Below are 21981 nucleotides of genomic sequence, written 5' to 3' on the forward strand. Positions count from 1 at the left end.
ACCCCTTAGTCCGAAGGCCGACGCTCCATCCACTGAGCCAAACCGGTTTCGGCAGAATCTGGGTTCTTGAAATATATTTAGGCATTGTTCTATTTCTAAGAGGTTGGGTTTTTGTTGTTTTGTTTTGTTTTTTTAATGTCTGCAATAACCATGGTGTTTTTTTGGGTCAGTATGGTGTCTCAGAAACAAGGTTTTAAGGTATTCAGCACTGGAAGATTCCCAACTGGTAAGAGCATACATTTTAGAGGCCTATCTCCTGGCACGTGATTCTCATAGGCACATGCAGACGAAGGGCCTGGAGAGTGAAGGGGTTGGAGAGTTACACAGAAACAAAATCCTGCTCCAGAGAGAGAGAGAGAGAGAGAGAGAGAGAGAGAAAGAGAGAGAGAGAGAGAGAGAGTTTAAGCAGCAAATTCCTCCAGTCCATGAAAATGAGATTTAATTTACCTTAGATTTTTCAGTTTACCCCCAAATCTTTCAGAAGCACTGTTATCACACAAATATATTTTTTAAAAGTACATTGGAATTGAAATAGGCTGAGAATCCCAACACCATCATCCACTTCAAGGGCTGTAAGAACCGGAGAGATTCAACCATCAGTTTCCTTCTTCGATAGAGATTTCTTCTCATCAAGTCCCAGCCCCAGCCTGGAAGCCATGGAGGGCCTGGTGGCAGCTCTGAGCTGGCCGGTGGGGAGGAGAGTGTGTAATAATTTCTGCACTATCAACCGTTCTGTCAGTCGGTAATGGCTTTCTGATCATTTAATGTGACAAGCCCTTACACGGCGCCATTCTCCTTCTTGGGGGTCAGTTCTTACACATGAACCTGTACTTGGGGAGGCAGTAAGCATTCATTCTGACAGACATGCAGCATTCTGATATGTGACCCTTTGGTGGGGGACCAAAGAATGGTCACACACAGCTGCTCCAGGAGCATTCTGGGAGTTTTGCCTTTAGTTAGCAAGCGAAGTGGTGGCTCCAGGGAGACTTGTTGTAGGGTCTGTATTGTGATCCACCTCCCTGTTCCTGTGGGAATTCCTTCTTATTCTCCTTCTCCTTTGGTCTCTAGTGGCAACTCCCTTTGGCAAATTCATGACCTTGCTTCCTCTGACGAAAGAGGGTCACAAGAAATTGTTAAACTACACATGGAGGGTCACCCACATGACCAGAAGGGCACTTTATCCAGAAGGGTAGAGGGAGAATAAGTTTACAGAGAGTATCAGAAATGTATTATGGTGCAATATTCAGTCTCAAACAGAATTCATTCAATTCTCTAAGAAAGCTTTTGGTCCATAGAAAACAAATGGTATTCTCATGTGCTTTCCATAGAAGAAAGGAGATGAACTGTAACGGCAAAGAATAAGGCTTTCCAACAGGTGGGATGCTTGGTGCAGAATCCTAGGAAGCTCTCTCGCATCAGGAAAAGGACCCCCTTGCAGTTGTGTGAACAGGTCAGAACTAGCCTAGAGCAAGGTTCTCATGTTAGTCTCTGGATCCCACGTATTCTTGTTGGGATATCAGCCTGTGCTCTCACTTTCAGGAGATGACTTGTTGCTCTAGAATAGCTCTGACCATTCTAACCACGGGCCTCAGAGTTTGTTGCTCTCTCCATTTCAAGTTTGTTTTCACCTTTCTGAGGGAAGGTTCTGGAGCTAGCAGACCTGTTTTCTAAGCCTGCAGCTGCGGCTTCCTAGCTGTGTAATGCTCAGCAAATTATTTAGTATCTTTACTCCCCAATTTCCTTCTTTGTAAAATCAGGATAGAAATAGTCCTGATAAATTAATGTGAAACACTAATAACATCTCACCCAATAAATTAATGTGAAAATTAAATGTGTTGGTTGATGTAAAGCACTTAGAACAGTGTTTAATCAATACAACCTATCATTATTAGGTTGTTCTCAACAAATAGTAGCCAATGCAAGATGGTAACAAGATGAGAGCCACAGGTGCTGTCTTTGTGATGTCTGCTGAGGTCTAAGCACCCAAAAGAAAGAAAGAAAATATTGTTATTTTTCTTTATTTTTTAAAAGCATATTAACCTTCACCCTTCCATCTACCTCTCTGCTGGGAGAGGAACTCAACCAAAGAATGCATGAGTCTTCTCTGGGCACACTCTTCCTGGTCTTGCAGGCTTAACAGAGGGAACCAGCTTGTTTCAAGCATGTTTTAGAGTCACCACAGGGGAATATCTTTCCCCGAAAGTCAGGGATCGCCAGCTGAGCAGGCCTTCCTTAGGATGTCCTACAGAAGCCGGTCACTGCCAGTCCTGGTCCCAGGTGTGACATGGACACCTCAGGAAGGCACCGTTATGAGAAGAAAGACAGTATGTACTCTTCTTAAGCCTTCCTAAGTAACAGGATGGTTTGATCATCTCACCCAATATTTTGGCAAGCTTTTAAGTTTCACTAACTAACCTCTCATCATGTCCTCAAGCCCTGTCAGACCAACATCTGAGCAGTCAGCCCACTTCTCAGACACTGTCTCTTAGCAGGCTAGTGGAGCCATCAGAGCAGAGGTCCCATCTCCAATTCCATTTGTGAGCCCCAACCCCCCTCCCTTGCTTCACTCCATAGCTCCTACTCCATAATAAACACTTAGGTGATCCACCTCTCATAGCAGCCCTATAAGGCATAGGAGGCTATTAGGTCCAAGGCAATGAGACGGACTTATTTGTTCAAGGTCAGAGAGGTAGAGAGTCACAGCCAGAAATAGCATTCAGGGCTCCTGACTTGAAGTCTCCTGCTCATTATCTAGACCACGCCACTTCCCTCTGACTGGTAAGTGCATCTTCATCATAACACGCAACCTAATCAGGCACCTAAATTGAGCTGATGCAAATGTAAATATGGTTTCTCGAAACACTCTAGCGATAATGTTCCATTCTCTCTTTGCTACAAATCAAAGTAATGAGCAGTCTGGTTTTTTTTTATTTCTTTTTGTATTAAGGCTTTAATAGAGAGATAATCATGGGATTGGAAAAAATCCAAGCCACTATGATGAAACACTTAAAACTCGGAAAGAATAAATTAAAATTAGGAGAAAAAGTTAAAAAACATACAGAACCATGAGTATAATAGGGTGGTTAGGGGGAGAGCAAGGCTGGGGTAATTCCAAATTATTGATCTTTGTCAATATTATCTCCATTTCTAGCTGCCTCATTTATTTTTATTTTTATTTTTTTTTAGAAAGGAAGGATTTGGAGATATAGTAGAAGTGTTTTGGGAGGAAGATAAACAAAAAATATATTAAATAGATATCTTCATTGATAAAAAAAAAAGGACATTACATTCTGATCATATTCTGGGCCAAATTTATAAATTTTGAGAACCGAAGTAGAACAAAGCTGAAAGCCAAGAGGGGGGAGTGGTACCCAAAGGTAGGCAGTGTTCAGGCAGGAATGTGTTTTAGCAGGTGCATCTGGAAACATCCAATGGGGCAAGCAGGCACAGAATCAGAAGATGTGATGAACAAGGGCAGTTAAGGCCAAAGAAGTTATCAGCAGGCACCAGCACAATAACCCTTCGAAAAGAAAAACTGTTTGCAGTTCATCAGGATGAAAAATAAGATATGGTAATAACTCATGTATGCAGGAAGTGAGAAATGGGAAAGAGCAAGTATTTGACCCACACTGCTCCAAGTGTGGTCTGTGACCCCAGTAGCCTGGGCCTTATCTGCAGCTCATAAAAAACACAGGACCTCAGGCTCCTCCCAGATCTGCGGAATCAGGACCTGCATTTTCATAAGAGCATGACATTAAAGCTTGAGAGGCGCTGTGTTTGGTTACACTAAGTGCTCCGGAGACCAAGAGGAGAGCAGGAACAACCAGGGTGGATGGACAGAAGGCTTCAAGGGAAGGCAGCATCTCCCACAATGCCCTGAAGGTAGTGAGAATAGTGACAGAAGATGTTACAGATGAAACAGAATCATAATCAAGGAAGGTTAAATTTAGGAGTTATTAGTGCCAAGGCACATGAACACATAAGAATAGATGCAGCAGCTGGGAGAAAAATTTAAAAACAGAAAAGGCTGGAGGGCCTAGAACCAGCCTGTGGGTGCCTCCTGGGAGCGGAGAGGTGAGGAGGCAGAGAGCAGCTGTGGAAGCAATCACAGGAGCAGCTCTAAGCTGATGTATCATCCAACCACTTCTCTCGGACTAACAAATACCGATTTGGATAAACAGCAAACCCTGGGAGAGGCACCACTCTAATTAAGAGATCACAGTCCATGTAAACAGACGACAACCAAAGGCAACCTCAGCCTGCGTAGGTAAATTCCAGTGATTTCTCAGGCATTCGTTATGGCTACCGGGACAGACAAAAGGCTGCTACCACACAGCTACAGGGAACCGTGAGGGAGGGAAGCCACGATTCCCAGGGCAGGGAAGGAGGGGAGGTCTCCTGGAAAATGACTGTCACTCGAATGAACTGGTTGATCTCTGAACTTCTCACTGGGTTTATATTTTGACAACCAGAGAGTGCATTGGGATGGAAGGAGAGAAAGGCATGGTGCACAAACAGAGGGAAGCAAGTGAGAGCAAAAGGAGAGGCAATGCGGCCATGAGGAGCCTACAGGTCTGGTCACAGGCACTATTCCTCAGCCCACAGAGGTGAGAGAGAGGGACAGATGAAATGTTGAGAATTTGCTTTAACCAAGAGTTCTGTGCTGGCTAAGTGTACAGTACCTCTGACACATCATATGCCATCTAGAGGGTAGATCTTTACCCAAGGAATTTCAGTCCAGAGCATCTGGAGGGGGAGCAGAGTCCTGCCCCATCTCTGACATGGGAGAGGAAAGTGTTCTCTCTTGGAAAAGGAGAACTAGCACAAAAGAAGCAACTACAGTTCAAGAGTCTGCGAAGAGCAATGTTCATTCAGCATTTCTGAGGGCCGACTCTGTGCTTCTGCTTTTGGAAGATTCTAATAATAAACCATGGACAAGAAGGACACCATTCTTCATCTGATGGAACTTACAGATAAGCACATTTGGAGAAAGTGCCAGGTCACTCAGCAAAGGAAGGTCAAGGAAGGCTGGAATAAAAGGTGATGTGCAGGCCAAACCCAGTGAACGAGGGAGACAGCATGGGGGATGGTGTGGTGGACAGTATTCCCCAAAGCATGGGGACAAAGGTGTGGCTCAGGAACTGGGCAGCCAGTCCCACACATCTGATATCGATGTCAATATGCACATGACTGTGCCCCTCCTTCCCCTGCTTTGTGTTATTTCCGCCATAACTTGTCCATCCAAAATGCCAAAAGGCTCCCTGAGACACTGGTTTCTTCCAGAATGCAGTTTTAAAACTCTCACCTGGTGAGGCCTGTCATTTCTCTGCATTAGGGGTGAGGAAATGAAGTTAAAGTCATTGCATGTCTGGAGAAGGCAGGAGCTAAGGCTATTCCTCTTGTGGGTGACTATTCCCCAGGTGAGGAAAAGGTAAGCAGTACTTTCAGGTCCTGTAAACCTACTGGTTCAACTGAAAATCCAGCATCATTTATGCTGAAACGTTTGAATTACCACATCTTGCATGTGCTCGCTTGGTTCTCCCATGGGTATTTATGGAACATTTTCTTTTGTGGAGAGAGAGAGAGAGAGAGAGAGAGAGAGAGAGAGAGAGAGAGAGAGAAAGAGAAAGAACAGGGTTTTAGTGATTTCTGGGAATTCAGCAGTCCAGTTTGAGTGACAGCACACACACCGGAAAACACATCAGAATGTCACATCTCAAGTGCTGCAGAGAGGAGGACATTTAGGACATGCTCAATGATTGATGGATTGAATCGGCCCTCGAATGCGATGTCAGAATGAGTTTCCAGGATGCCAGTCCCAGGTTCCCCCAGGACAAAATGACTCTCACCCCATATTTTCCCATGTCTTTTGGGGCTGTTACCAGGTTATCCACCCTGGCTCGAAATACGATGGCAAAGATGGTCTGTAAAGAATAAATGAAAAAAAATAAAAATGTGCAAGAAGTGAAGAAAGAATGCAGGATGGCCAGGGGGAGAAGGCTGAATTGGGTTTATTTTCCGTTGAGATTCAAAAGCGAGATCTTGAGTCAGCCAGGCAGAGAAAAAGAGGATTAATTTTTGCTTTGAGAAATAATTAATTTTATTCATGAATGAATTGTTACTTAGAGACACGTACGTTTAGAAAGGAGTGAGGTGGGCTTCATCTAGAAATTGTCAGGACACAGATGCAGGCAGACAGGGACACTGCCTAGTCATGTGGTCTCTTCTTTTTCTGCCTTTTTTTTTTCTTTTTCTTCTTGAGAGAAGAGCTTTTTCTGGGTCAGGGAATCTCATTTTTTTTCCTTTATTCAGCTTCTGCCACATTTATCCCACCTGAGGGCTTCTCACATCTCCCACAAGAAAATTATTTCAGTCCACAGAAAGCTCAGAACAGTGAGTGGCACACGGTGCATTTATTTACTGGGCACATTTATTGAGCATCTGGGTGTGCTGGCCACTCCACAAGTGCTGGGGACACGGCGTGAACAGGATACACCCCAGGCTTCAGGGAGCTCTGCCCTCACGGAAAAACCTGGAGCAAGTGATTGGAAGTGGCCCGGGGTCTATGCGGCCGAAAAGTGCCGGATGTGAGGGGTCTGGTTCCCGTGTCTGTCACCTGCCTTCCCCTCTAGAACTGGAGACGGGAGTGTACTCACAAGGTACTGAGGGCCGGTGGGACAGAGTTATGACCATGAAGCCTGGGCTGGAGATGAAGGTTTGGGTTGGATTCCACTGGACTGGTTTGCCCAACCCTAATGAAGCCAAGAGAGGTCGTGGCTGGCCACGTGGCCTCCGATGGAGCTCCAGCTAGTGAGGTACCAGCAAGATGGGGGTGGGGGAAGCCTCAGTGGGGTTGTCCACTGGAGGACATGGTACCCAAGGGACAAGAGCCTGTTGTGAGCTGGGAGCTTAATGCTTTGACTCCACACAGTATTGAAATGTGGACCACAAGACAGCAGGGGTCACCAATCTCCTCCACTTCTCTGTGGGACAAAAGGAGGACAGGGCCCAAGAAAATAGATGGTTCCAGGAGGACAAACAAGCTGGCCAAAGTTTCTATTTAACGTAGGGAAAGAGCACACATGACTCTCTTTTTACTGTGAAACATAAAGAACGTAAATAATAAAAGCTAATATACATTGGGTGCTCACATATGCCCAACATTTTATTAAGCGATATATAATTATCCTCATATAAAGGAGATGCTATTTGTACACACACATTACAGATAAAGATATTGAGATTAGAGGATGTCACATGACTGGTAAGAAGAGCCAGCACTCAACCCATAAAATAGAGGACCTGACCATTAAATTATTATTGAATGAAGTAAATAATCTGAGCCTGGATTCCCATCACTCTGAGGAAAACCAATTGTAACTACCTGTGCCCTGGCCCTCCACTCCCCTTGGTGGTATGCTTGCAGAGCTCTGGGAGGCAGAAGATGGGCTTCAAGGAGCTGGAGGGTGGTGGAACCCACACGAAGTTCCTATGGTTCTGTTTCCACCAGAGTCCTCCATCTGCACCTGTATTCTGGGGAACCCTCCATGGGAGGAAGCAACTCACCCGCAGCAAAGCCTGTATTGTGGGCTTTGTACAGCCAGTGTGTTTCTATAGGGGGCATTGTAAACTGAATTTCTGTAACTTGAATCCTCTACTGGAGGATCACTTCATTCCATTTTCAAAATGCAGCCTCTTTTTTTTTGGCCTGGCTTATAAAAATTCATTGTTAAGTCAGTTTCTAGCCCCTGATTTTAGGATCAGATAGCTACTGATCTATAAACACCAATATCTACTTGGAAGCAACATTTTCACAAAGCCAGAAAAAATTTTTGGTGCTGCAAATAACCTCTGCTTATTTCATTTGTAAATTTGGAGTTTCTTACAGTGACAAGATTGGTATGTCCTCTGGGTCACCCCTGCTCACTCCCTGCATGCACAGCACACCGTGGATTCCAATAAAGCTCTGAACAAGACCCAGGACTGGACTCTCGATTCAGTTTCAGGATTTGTAGGTGTGGGGGTAGGCATAGTAGGGCTCTTATATAGGGACAGGGTTTGGGGACGATGCAGTGATCTGGCTGAGCTTCCTCTACCTGCTGTGTTTTCCCTTCTGCACCTGATTCTGCCACCATGCCGGACTATCCCCCGAACCCAGAAATGTGCTTCTTTCTCCCTCTGCATGCAAAGAGCAAACAAGCTCTGGAAGTCACAATGAGTCAGAGCAAGAAGTGTCACTGTCCAGGTAGGAGCCCTTGTGGGAGAGAAATGAGGTCTCCAGAACCAGCACTGCTCCAAGCCTTCATTACCAGCCCCAGTGCTGGGAGGATTCTCATGTTCCTTGCGTGCCCAGAGAGTCTGGGCCTTACCTGGGGACATGCTAGTGACGGAGGAGGGACAGGAAGAAAGGCTCTGGGGAGTGAGTTCCCCTGGATGCCCAGAGGCATGAAACCACCTAATGATCCCTCGACATAAGCTATGTCGTTGGTTTACTAGTAACAGCGGTAAACTTCAGTGTGGTAAGCCAGCCTCTTGCTCAGCTAGTTCTGTGGGTGTTCTAAATGGTGAGCTTGATAAAGACAGTGTGGAGAAAAAGGTGGGTGTGTGCAAGTCAAACATTCGGCTAGAAACTCATGCCCAAATGAGACTCGATAGAAGTGTAGCTCTAGAAGCTGATAACACATTCTTTTGTCTTCTGTGACCACCAAGGAGGGTGGTGTCCATTTGGGTGCCTGAAGGCTGGGAGACTAAATCTGGGAGCCACAGCTTTAGGGGTTGGCCTAGGTCAGGAAGCCAAAGCTGCAAAGACAGTGCGTAGGTGTGCAAGGAAGCCCAACAACATGGGTGACAGGGACAGAGTAGAACTGAGGGATGCCTGATACTTGAACCTAAAGTCAGCTATTTCCTACCCAATGCAGACAACCGCTCTACAAATCCCCAAGAAAGCGGTGAACAGTCTGGGCTTGAGCAGTTCCATTTCTGCGTGTTCATGAAGCCAATTTCCATTCGACAGCCCACTATAACAATCTTTCTGATATTGAGTCACAGTCTTTCTTCCCACAATTCAACTTATGGATCCTGACTCTGCTTCCTCTTATTTCTGTGGGACAAGTCTAAGTGCCTCCTCTTCACAACACGTCTCTAGAGACCTGAAGACTGTTATTATTCTCCTCGATTCCTAGACTTGTCAGCATGCTACAACTTCCCTCCAGAAGTTCTTTTCTCTCTTCCCCTCCTTTCACATCCTCCCCCCCAAGCTGTTCTCCCTCTTTTTATCTTTCTTCATAAAGGAAATATAATACATTTATTTTGACATAAGATCTGTTGAACCAATTCTGGCTCGTAGGAGCTTGCTTGCTCAAGAATCTTGTCACCATTCTGGAGTTGTTCAGGCCAGGCATTGTCCTTTCCACAGACTTTTTTAACTCCTTGCATTCTTTGCAGTTCTCCAAGGCTTGTGAGGGTGCTGCTAGGTCACAGGCCACCTCAGAAGAGTGGTGACTCTCCTGTGGAACCAAAGCATCAATGCTTCATGAAAAATTGGAAATAAGTGCTAGGCTTGTGGTAAAAGAACACAGGTTTTCCATTCAAGTTAAATGTAGGTGAAAAAATCCTAACTTTTTCCTCAGCTTCTGAAAGAATAGCCTCCACCTCTCACTTGGTTTGATTTTGTGCAGCTGGACTCAGTTTCTGTGGTAAAATCATAGCCACGCGGCCCCTGCCATGTATCCTCTGACACGATTTGTATCTCTGTCTCCTTTGCCTTTGCTCCCTCATGCGGCCAGGCGTGGACTCCTTCTTCGTCCACATCCCCACACTACTCTCCCTAACTGTAGTCTGAGTTAATCTATCCATTGATTTTATAGTTATCAATAGTTCAAAATAAATCCTGAACAGTGACAGATGCTTTCCCTGCAGAGATGACTCACATACCATGATCCCACAGCATCAAAGTCGAGGCCTCGAGACCAACACCATTTCCCACCCAGATAAAATGAGAAGAGAGGCCCCAATGGGCATGTTGCTGAGCTGTGGAGAAGTGGGGGCATGGATGTTTGACCTCATAGACAATAAAAGTCAGGTAACTGAAAGGGACCCTAATCTAGACACGCAATAAAATCAAGAGTGAAGATGAGATTGACTTAAGGTAGTATTAGTTGTAGTAGGCTAAAGCAGGAACAAGCAGTCCCCAAATCTCAGTGACTTAATAAAAGTTGTTTTGTTTTATTGATCATGTCACATCCCAGTACAATTTACGGAAGGGTTAAAAGTAGATTGCTTCATGAAATCATTCAGGTCCAAGGTTTGTTCTATCTAATCACTCTGGGACCTCAGATCCTCCTCTGGGTCCTGGTGGACAAGAAAAGAGAGAGAGCATGAAGCACTTCAAGGCAGATCTTAGGGGCTAGGCCTGTGTTCAGTCACATTGCCATACTTAATACAGAGGAAGCTGGGGCAGGGGGGTGTCCGTGAGTTAGGAGGGAAGTAGAAACAGTTTAGAGAACAACTTTCCAGTCTCCGTCACAAGGGGCAGAATGCAAGAAGAGGGTAAAATGCAAAGCCCTAAATTTAAGTTCAAAATGTCAACTTCACAAAAATATAGGAAATCTGACTTAGCTGTGAAAAAGAACAAATCTGGGGCTGAAAAAAAAGTAAGGTTTGGTTGATCATAACATTACTCTGTTAGTCAAGAATACTTTTGTCTTTTAAAATATGAACACAATGACCCTGGCCAGGTAGCTCAGTTGATTAGAGCATCATCCCAATACGCCAAGGTTGCGGGTTCAATCCTGGTCAGGGCACATAAAAGAATCAACCAATGAATGCATAAATAAATGTAAAGAATACAATATGCAAGTGCATTAATAAAGGAAATATGTATAGGAGAAGGACCATCAACTTTCTCCATCTGTTGCTTAACTAAGTGTCCTTGACTAAAATACTTAAATTATCTGAGTCTCAGCCAGCTTAGCTATATAGGGCTAAAGCAGGGGTGGGCAAACTTTTTGACTCGAGGGCCACAATGGGTTCTTAAACTGGACTGGAGGGCCGGAACAAAAGCATGGATGGAGTGTTTGTGTGAACTAATATAAATTCAAAGTAAACATCATTACATAAAAGGGTACGGTCTTTTTTTTTTTTTTTAATTTTATTCATTTCAAACGGGCCGGATCCGGCCCGCGGGCCGTAGTTTGCCCACAGCTGGGCTAAAGCATGTGGGGTGTATCAGTTAACTACTGGTATGACTGTGCATATGAAAATAACCCCAAAACTCAGTAGCTAAAAACAAGAATAACTTATTCTCATGCATCTGTAGGTTGGCTTGGTTAGCTATGCTTCCGGATGCAGGCCTGCAAGGGGGTCATGAGGTCTTTACTCCAATGATGTTTTTCCTGGGGCACAGGCTGAAAGAGCAGCACCTGCAGCTACTGGGGAATGCAACTCTAATGGCGAGTGCAGAGATGCAAGAGAGAGTGGAATCATGCAATGACTTTTGAGATCTTGGCCCAGAACTGGCACACTGTCACTTCTGTCCATATTCCGTTGTCCAAATCAAAGTCACATAGCCAAGTCCAATATCAATGGTGGAGGTAAATGAGCTCCCTCTATATGAGTGAGTGATACTGCAAAGTCATATGTCTAGGGACATTCTAATGCAGATAAGAATGAGGAGTCAATACAATACACTGTATTTGGAAGACTGTGGTGATGATTTAAAAAATATGTAAAGCATCCAGTCCCAAGCCTGGCAACACAGGGGCTCAGGAAAGAGGCACTGTGATGATAGTTATGATGCTGATGGTAATGATGTACATATCCAGATATTGTATCCTAGTGTACTCTCAGTGGCTCAGAGCACACCCACTGGATTGTGTTTAACTTGGTTTGCCATTTAAAAAATAAATATATTCACTAGCTAGATTTCGAGCAGATAAGGTTGAACATAAAGGGCCTAGGGAATCTGGAAACTGTACTGAAGGAACTAAAAATATTTAGTCCAAAGAAGAGTGGCGCATATAAAAAGTAAATGCACCCAAATACCAGAAGGGCTATCTTATTCCAAAAGGAATAAACTTGTAGAATAATGGAAGGAACTGTCAGTCTGGGGGAATTCTCTTAGAGTTGAGTAGATAATGGGTGGCCCATGGACATTTGCTGGGGACAAGCATAGCACAAGCTATCTGCTTGCTGAGCAAAGACAAGGACACGGGAAGTAGAGCGGTGACCAGAGCCATTTTCCACAGATGAATGGAGGAGATGTGGAGAGTGGGTTGAGTGGTCAGAGCGGAGCTGGGTTTCTGTACTTGGAAAAACACAGACCTTAGCTCCCTTTTCATTTCCTTCTACTCTTTCAGATCCACTGGTCCTCCATTCCAACCTGTCTGTTTGCATTTCATGTTGATTCTATATAACCCTCAGTGCCCTCTCCAAGCTGTGGAGCCCCAACATGGCAGTGTGAGATTCCCTAAACATTGGTCTCTTCCTCTCCTTTAAGCTTGAGTCTCCCCTCCCCATCTCTCCCAATCAGACTTAATTAAACTGTTTGAAAGCTGCAGCTTGATTTTAATTAGAGCAAAATTGGGAAGATTAGAATGAAATTGGCCAATCATTGTTTACGGGCCATTGTGTGAGAACACAGCAGGCTGTTAAATTACCTCCATGCCAGGCTTCTTGAATTCTCCCAGACAGGAGGAGAGACAGGGGCAGTGGTCATCATGGGAGGGCTGGCCTCCATTCTGCTCCTGTGCCCCCAGAGTTTCAGGGCCCAGATATTATTTAACCCATGGCTCCTGGATGGAAGCCTTCCTGCCTGTGGATTTCTCCCAGCCACAGTGGGAAACGGCAAAAGCATTTCCTGAGAAGTATGACAAAGGTGTACAGTGGTCTCTGAACTTGCACACAGGTCACAAACAAAGGCAGGAAAGCATTCGCAGCATGGTCTGGGATCTCGTCACACTACTGCTCATCAACTGAGATTGGGTCATTTTCTCAATTTCTCTGTCACTTCATTTGTTAACCTGTAAAAGTTAACAGTTGAGTAATGATACTTTCTGTTCCTCCTTTCTAAGGGCCTTGTATAGATAAAATAGTTGAACATGTGTGAAAATTGTGTACAAATTTTTTTTAAAATCTGAAGGAAAGCTCTATACCAATATTACTAGTAGAGGTTATGGTGTTTATTATAATTTCTCTTTATAGCTCAGATTAATGGTGTCCTATTCATTATAGCAGTAAAGGCTCTAATAGCCAAGTACATTACAATAATGTGATGTTGAGATAGGAATCTCCTGATGATATAATGTGTCTAGAAATACTGCCTTCTATACAGGAGCCAAAACACCACAGATCCCTCAGCCTCTAACATGTCCAGTTAGAGAATATGAGACCATCGTAGCTGCGTCGCTGAGGCAAGTAGCTGGCATCCGTTATGTGGGTGTTGGCTCTGGCTATTCTTGTTCATGGGAGTTTTTCACGACAAAGGGTGTGAGCCCCGTGGAAAATAAGAAGTGTAACAGTTTAGCTTGATGGGCTGGGTTCTGTGCTGGAAGCTACAGCCCAAGATATGAGGTATGTTAACAGAAAATGAGGAAAGAAATGCTGCTTTGTGTCTGGACCTCAGTGGCCCAATGATCAGCGGGGTTTACTGAGACTACTGTTTCAAACTGGCAAGTCTCAAGCTATTTGGGAAAAGGCAACTCTCCAAAAGAAAGGGGGTTTTTGAGAACGAAGATATTTATCTGGAGCTGTCTGGTATGAGAGAAAATTTCCCATGGACACTGGTTGACAATTAACATAGACAAAGTCAAGTCACAGGAAAAATGACAAGAAAATTGAGGCCTTGGCTTAAGGCCAATCCATCCTTTTTGCTTCAAAGTTCTTAAATATTTCATTCAATAACCCATCATGTGCCTTCCTTAATTTTTCAAGGAAAACCAATCATATTTTTTCTTACAGGATGGGTCATACCAAAGTAACCATTTGGAGAATCCATAGCTCAGTCCCTTTCAGCACTGCAATCCCTTTGAATATTGAGGTTTGGAGGAGCATGCCCCCCAAGACAGAGGTTACCCAAAATAGGTCAGGGAAGGGGATTAGTCCTACCACAACAGCACATTCTTTCTACCATTGTTTTCAAAGTGGAGCTTGGAGCTGGGCATCCCGGGCTTCACGGCTGCCTTAAGACCTCTGCCAACTCTTCGGATCAGATCCTATTCTGAGAAATGCTGCCTGAGTTGGCACGTGGTGATGGGTTGGCTCTGCTGGAAGCAACATTGATTCCCTCCACAGTGAACCAGCCTGGAGTCTAACTCAGGAGGAACAAATGGGCTCCTGGCACTCGGGGCACATCGATACGGGTGTCCAGCCTGAAGAGGGGGGCACTGCAGGGGAGAGGGGCAGCTGCACACTCAGGATACAGGAAATGTGCCTTCCCATGTCAGTGGCCTTGGAAATGGGCCTGGCCGGGCTCTCACACAGGGAGGGAAAGAGATGTCGATTAGAAACTGGTAACAGAATAATTCGGCTCTTAGGATCTCAGCACCACTGCCCACACTGTAGGCTGCAGGATTCATTACTACTACATGCCAGCCTCACTTGAGGTATAGCTTTGTTTTTGTTCTGAAACTATGGATTTTTTTTGTTGTTGTTGTTTAAATACTCTCTCCCTTAAGGCTTCCCAGGGAGAGAGGCTTCATAGGTAATGACTCTTCACTGGGAGCCAGATCAATGTTCTCAGTTTCCAAGCCCGAAAAGTGGTGCCCTAGCAGGCAGCTGCTGCAGACAGCACCTGGGACGGAAGACCCCGGCTGTGCTCTTTCTGAGTCTTTAATCGCCAGGAGCTGGGACCCTGTGGGGGACCCTCGCTGGCAGCATTCTCGTTGACCTTGGGTAACATGAAGGAACACAGTGCTGCAGGATGGTTGCTGCCATTACAGTCAGGAGCTGTGGCTGGGAGGCATTCCTTTTCACTTACATCTTTCAAATTAGGAACACCTTGATCCATTTAGTATTGTCATGGAGACCCTTTTGCTGCAAACCCAGAGCTGGCTCAGGCCCAGGCCCCATGCTCCCAGGAGCTCCTGTTGCCTGAGGTTTGGCACGCCTGTTCAGCTTTCCTCCTGCTGGATTCTGGGAAAATCCCTAACCTCATATACAACCAGAAGCATGGCTTTTTGACAATTAGTGTTAAGCAGTTTGGGATCAAGATAACTATAATCACTTCAGAATATAGCCAGAGATTGAGATTTTGAGTTAGAGCTCAAATCTTCTGAGTGTCAGTATGTACAGCTGCTTTATTTAACACGTTGAGGTTTACCCTCCAAACTGGATTACACCTTTCCTGAACGTTGTTTTGGTTGTTATTAATCATTTTATGGGTATGTTAATAGGCCTTTGTCAGAAATATGTGTTGTTCATTCTGGGCTAATATAAAATACAATGGGAAAGGCCCCAACTTCTGGTAATTATAGCAGGTTACTGAAGCCCCTTTTGGAGGGCAGTGTGAACACTTTTGACAGGTCAAGTCCACATTAGAGAGCTCTGGGCACCTTTGGCTTAACCGGTGAGCCCCTGGTGGACTGGCCTCTGCTGTTCTAAAGGCACTTTCCAAGGGGGCTTTCCTGTGTTTGAAATGTTTGCTTTCTCAGACTGTTTACTGCAAACCAAACTCAGTGGGAGAAGGTTTTACAAGAAATGGCTGAAGTGAAATGGAGATTTATTTGGTGTCTTAATTGAAACAAAGATGAAGGCTTCATTGAAGTAGCGTGTGCTAATTAATTAATATGTAGAAAATATCCTTTTCCTGAGGGGAAAAAGGAAACCTGGACTCTTTTATTACTGGAAAGAACTACTAAATGAAAAATCAGAAAAGAACATTTATTCTTTGAACAGCTCTAGCTGCTTTCCAGTATTGCCTCTGAGGTTTCAAGATGAGGCAAAGAACCAGGCTAATAAGTTCTGTAATCATATTTCTTACCACTTTCTGACTCAAAATCCACTCACAGACATTTCCCCCATTATTTTAATTCCAGGAAGGGCCCCAAAGGGCAGGAAGAAACTTAGTGAAGTGGAAGAGAAAACCACTGGGCACCCTCAAGCCTGAATCTTCCTGTAGCTGCTAGGCCTTGTGACTAATTCATTCTAGTGCATATATTCTTTTTTAAATGAAATTCAACCCCCGCCCCCCCCCTCCCCCCCACACATACACACTCATACACTCTTCCACTCACAAAACTATTGCCCCTTGAAGCTTCACAGGAGAGGTGCTATGGCAGGGTGGTAAAGATTGGATCATGGAATTAGACAGCCTGTGTTTAAATTCTCACTCTCCCACCTACTAGGTATTAGTACTTACTGGGAAGTTAACTTACTTGTGCCTCAATTTCCTCATCCATAAAATGAAGGTAATTATATATTCTCCCTTACAGTGTTGTTTCAAATATTATATTGGTTGGTATTTATAAGATGCTTGGAATGCCTGGCACATTCTAAGAATTCATTAAATGTTAACCCTTATTTTTTATTTGCTCATAAAAAGCTTCCTAAGATAGTATCATTCATTTTTCTAAGTCCTTGTTAGTCTGTGTTATAATTTCCTGAGCATTTATATGAGTTGGAATTAGGCCTTTTCTCTGATTTCTCCCGTGGTACCCTGTGTATGGACTTGATTTTTTTTCTAGGGTTTAATTTCTCCTCTTGCAAATGTGTGTATTGAAACCACCTTAATCCAAAAAGGTTTTGCTTCGGTGTATATGTTGCACTGTGTTGTAGAAACACAGTAAACTCATGTTTTGTGTAGATAATTAAAAGAATGAAATGTTCCAGGCAATGAAATATTTTTGTTAGAAGATAGTAAACATTTAAAAAGAATTAGAATGCAGTAAAACACACTTAACCTAATTACACAAGGGAAAATAGGGTTATAGAAACAGCAGTCTGGTATTGACCTGGGACTTAATCTTAGCTCTGCTACTTACTGGGTGATGTGCAAGTTGCTTTCTTAACTCTCTGGGTCTCATTGTCTATTGTCACGATCATCACAGTTGTTGTCAATAGCACTGGGGAAGGGTCCGGACACTAACTTTTTGTTCTGATTCTAGTACCAACTGGTTATATTGCTTTCCAGTGGTTCGCAACCTTCTGGCCCTTTAAATACAGTTCCGCATGTTGTGACCCAACCATAAAATTATTTTCGTTGCTACTTCATAACTGTAATGTTGCTACTGTTATGAATCATGAATCGTAATGTAAATATCTGATATGCAGGATGGTCTTAGGCGACCCCTGTGAAAGGGTCGTTCGACCGCCAAAGGGGTCGCGACCCACAGGTTGAGAACCGCTGCTTTAGACAAACCACTTCCCTCTCTGTTTCATGGTTTTCTCATAACATAAGGCAGTGATGGCAAACCTATGACACGCGTGTCAGAGGTGACACGCGAACTCATTCTTTTGGTTGATTTTTCTTAATTAAATGGCATTTAAATATATAAAATAAATATCAAAAATATAAATTTTTGTTTTTCTATGGTTGCAAATATCAAAAAATTTCTATATGTGACACAGCACCAGAGTTAAGTTAGGGTTTTTCAAAATGCTGACATGCCGAGCTCAAAAGGTTCGCCATCACTGAACATAAGGTGATTATAATAGACCTTCCCAACCCTATGCCTGCTGGCGCTGGAGGTGCTGCAGATGGGTTACAGATGTGTCCATAGGTTGATGCCCTCAGCCCGAGGCAGCTGTGCAAAATCTGGGGTAGCAGAACTAACTTCCTGTGCCAGTCTCCTCAGGGCTGAGCAGCCTTGTTCATTTTTTTTCCCCCAAACAAAACAAAACAAACCCTAGCTTTTAGTTTTATTGATCTATTCTGTTGACTTTTTAGTCTCCATGTCTTTCATTTCTACTCTGATCTTTGTTATTTCCTTCCTACTACTAATTTTGGGCTTAGTTTATTCTTTTCTAGTTTTTTAAAGTAAGGTTGCTTTTTTAACATCTTCATTTTTTCATAATATATGCATATATTGCTAGAAACTTTCCTCTTAGGACAGCTTTTGCTTCATATCATAGTTTTTATATTTGTGTTTTCATTTGTCTCATGATCCATATATATACATAATTTCTCCTTTGATCCACTGTTTGTTCAGGAGCATATTATTTAATCTCCATGTATTTGTAAATTTTCCAGTTTTCTTATTGTAATTTATTTCTAATTTCATAGCATATGGTCATAAAAGATGCATGATGAGATTTCAATCTTCTTAAATTTATTAAGGTTTGTTTTATGGCCTAACATATGATCTATCCTGGCGAATGTTCCATGTGCACTTGAGAAGAATGCATATTTTGCTGCTGTTGGGTGGAGTGCTCTGTAGGTGTCTGTTAAGTCCTGCTAGTCCAATGTTTCTTTGTTAATTTTCTGTCTTAATGATCTGTCCATTATTGAAGATGGGGTATTGCTGTCCCCTTCTATTGTTATATTGCTGCCTATTTCTCCCTTTAGATCTGTTAATATTTGCATTATATATTTAGTTGCTCCTATGTTGAGTGCATACATATTTATAAAAATTATATCTCCTCAATGAATTGATATATTTATCATTATAAAATGACCTTCTTTGTCTCTTGTTACAATCGTTGGTTTTAAATCTATTTTGTCTGGTATAAGTATAGTTTCCCCAGCATATGTGTCTGTGTGTGTGTGTGTGTGTGTGTGTGTTCATTTGCATGGACTATCGTTTTCCATTCTTTCACTTTCAGTATATATGTCCTTAAAGCTGAAGTGAGTTTCCTGTAGGCAGTTTGTAATTGGGACTTGTTTTTGTTTCATTAAAACATTAAGCTACTCTATGTCCTTTTATTGGCCATCCAGCCATTTAGAAATGAGATCAAGCAACTGTTCTTCACATGGTAGAGGGATTTGGGATAAAAAACACTTTTGACAAGTACCCTGTACTTTATTATTAAAATGTAGCATTTTATGCACAAAAAGACATAAATAATAATATATTATGGACTTGCCTGCGTAAGTAGAGCCACACAGCAGGAATTTTAAAAGACTTTGTTGGAACTGTGACTTATTAGTCATCCCTTTTCTTTTGTTTCCCTGGTAATGTTTGGCCTGTGCCCCCCTCCTCTCTGTCTTTGTCTCTAGATTTAGATTTGGGGATTCTATAGCCTCAAATGGGGCATGCTTTTTTATTTGTTTATTTTGAATTATTTTATTCTTTTGCACCCCTATTATTTGTACTTCATGGGTATGGGGGAAGGTTAGACCAAGGCTTAGCACTGTCATGAGGAGAAGAGTTGGGATGGATGATAAGATTGAGAAGATGCTACATTTTGTTGTTCCCTAAGGCAGTGGAGCTGGCCCTTACTCGTGTAATTTCAGAGGTACGGAAAACTCCTTTCTTACTAATGGATATGATCCTTCACATTTCATCCCAGGACAAAGATCCCCCTTGGAAATCTTGGTCCCCTTTCAAATACAAACAATTCAGTGTGGGGCAAAGCATGAAGATTAAAATTCTAGATGGCACTGGAAAGGAACTTTGCCATCTTCTAGAATAGGGCTTTTCATAATGTGGGTCCCCTGAGTTCCTTTCAGGATGTCCATGTTGACATTTACACCAAAGATCCAAAAACAGTCCGGCATCTAGTTTGAATAAAGGCAGTTCTATCAAATGACACCAGTAGTTGTGTATTCTTAATCATTATATACTTGCATCTATCCATACACACATGCACATGTATGCTAGTTTTATGTAAGAATGTCCTTGAAGCAGTAAAACTTATTAATTTCATTGGATTTTGACCATGAGTATATGTCTTTTTAATCTTGTATATGATAAAATAGGAGGTGCACATAAAGCATGTCTGGGGATACTAAAGAATGATGGTTGATGGTTGTCTCAGGAAAAAATACTTTTGTGATTCAGTTGTGAGCTGAACTTGCCACTTTTTTCATGGAACTAATTTTTTCTTGACAACCAACAGACAAAATATGGTTATTCAGACTTCAGTGTTTGGCAGACATTTTCTTTAAAAAAAAATGCAGGAAGCCTACTTCTTTAAGAAAAACAACTGACAGTATTTATTACCAATGATAAAATTTAAGCTTTCAAACAAAAAAATAGAATTTTGGAGAACTCCTATTTGTCACCATGAGCTTGACAGCTTTCCAATATTTGAAGACTTTTCTGATGAGATTGGTGGTAATATTAATGAATATAATGTTTTGATATTATATAATGAAAAGTGTCAAAATGTGGAAGATCTGAATAACTCAGTGTTCCCATATTTTCCGGATGACTAATGCATGATGTTACAAAATAAGAAGGATAGAAAGATCTACTCAAAGAACAATGTGTAACACTGGATTTTAATGTAACAGAGGAGGAGTTCATTGATATGGGTTCAGATTGCACACTGGAACTAACCGTTAAGAAGCCATGTTTGTTGAGTTTAGTATGGCCCCATAGAAGAAGATCCACAACTATCATAACAGATGAGTGCAGAAGCAAATCTGACTATGCAGTCCTCACCTGCTCAGCTAAATAGTGAAGAGATCTGCAAAATGCAGTGATGCCTCTTTTCTTGCTGTATTAATTTTTTTCCAGAACATACAGTTATTGTCATAAAAATGTGTTATTTATGTGATATGTAATATAAAATAAATAATTATTTTTCTCAGTTTTTATTTCGAAAATGGCAATTATCAATAGATGTAAGCCACATAAATATGGAGGATTCAATCAATTTGAAGAGTGTGAAGGGGTCCTGAGACCAAAACGTTTGAGAACGGTTGTTCTACACCAACAGCTGACTTTACACAGAGGTAACTGAGGCCATAACAGGTGATGTTATCCACCCACATGGGGCCAACTGTGACTAGATCCTATCTCCGAAAACCACCGTTTGCATTGCTTGTTTCCCCTACTACACTACTACCATGACGACCTTCATATGAACGAGGTGGTCAGCTACTCTCCAATGAGAAAGGTTTGGAAAGTAAGTTATGACGGAGGTCAGCTGAGAAAGCCTTTCTCACAGCCCGGGGAATGAGAGGCCAGGGGAGGCCAAAGGGCCTCTTTCAGGCAGTGGGTGCATCCATCTGGAGATGTGGGCTGAGAGCAGATGAGCAGGTTCCAGGGGAGGAAGAACATGACCTACTGCGGACTGCGTGCCTCTTTTCCAGAATACAACGAGCTTTTCCTTATCCCTTGACCTTTCCTCCAGGGAGTTTGCCCGTTGGAAAGTGAACAACTTGGCTCTGGAAAGGAGAGACTTCTTCAGTTTGCCATTGCCTCTTGCCCCAGAGTTTATCCGGAACATCCGCCTCCTGGGAAGGAGACCCAACCTGCAACAGGTTACCGAAAACCTGATCAAAAAGTACGGCACCCATTTCCTACTTTCTGCCACCCTTGGAGGTAAGCAACACCATGATCCTGCATGAATTGTTGCCAGGTTGTTGAAAATAGCTTTAAAGCCCACTGAGTATAGCTTCAATACTAGTAGTCTTCCTGCATCTTTTGTGTTTCCTGGCCTATTATTGCCTGACAATTGTCTCCTTTCTGGTGCCTTTGAGAATAGTATAGCTTCTTAATATCCAAATTCACTCCAGAACATTGCTGTTTCCTTCTCAGCATTTTCCTGAGGAGGAGGATGGGATAAAGAGGTTGGGGGATACACAGACTCCCACCAAGCCCTTGCCAGCAGGGGGTGCTCTCAGTTTCCTTTTGACTGAGCCAATCAACCCTGAAGCTTCTCCACATCCCTACATTTGCTGTGGCTACAGTTGCCAGGCCCATGGGCAAAGAGGGAAATGTCTATTGAATCCCTGCCCCATGCTTCCTCTTTATATAGATGAGTAACCAGACACACCAATTCTAATAATTCTGAGCTGGATGGAGGCTAGAGGCAGAGTTCTCTCTGTCCTGGCAGAAGAAAACAGGATTTATTATAACATTTAGCTCACTGTCTGAC

At 43.0% G+C, this 21981-nt stretch overlaps 1 protein-coding gene across 2 annotated transcripts in view; it reads left to right on the forward strand.

The window, feature by feature from the left end:
• BRINP2 (BMP/retinoic acid inducible neural specific 2) overlaps window positions 1-21981 on the forward strand; it is a 93547-nt gene that overhangs the window by 45973 nt on the left and 25593 nt on the right. For both annotated transcript variants that reach the window (XM_070396267.1, XM_070396266.1), the window contains one exon: window positions 21235-21425. In XM_070396267.1, the coding sequence (XP_070252368.1) occupies window positions 21235-21425 (191 nt within the window). The remainder of the gene's footprint in view (window positions 1-21234; window positions 21426-21981) is intronic.

This window comes from Myotis yumanensis, unplaced genomic scaffold, assembly GCF_028538775.1.
Source record: "Myotis yumanensis isolate MYYU_CA2020_CCGP unplaced genomic scaffold, mMyoYum1.0.hap1 SCAF_17, whole genome shotgun sequence".
NCBI lineage: Eukaryota > Metazoa > Chordata > Mammalia > Chiroptera > Vespertilionidae > Myotis > Myotis yumanensis.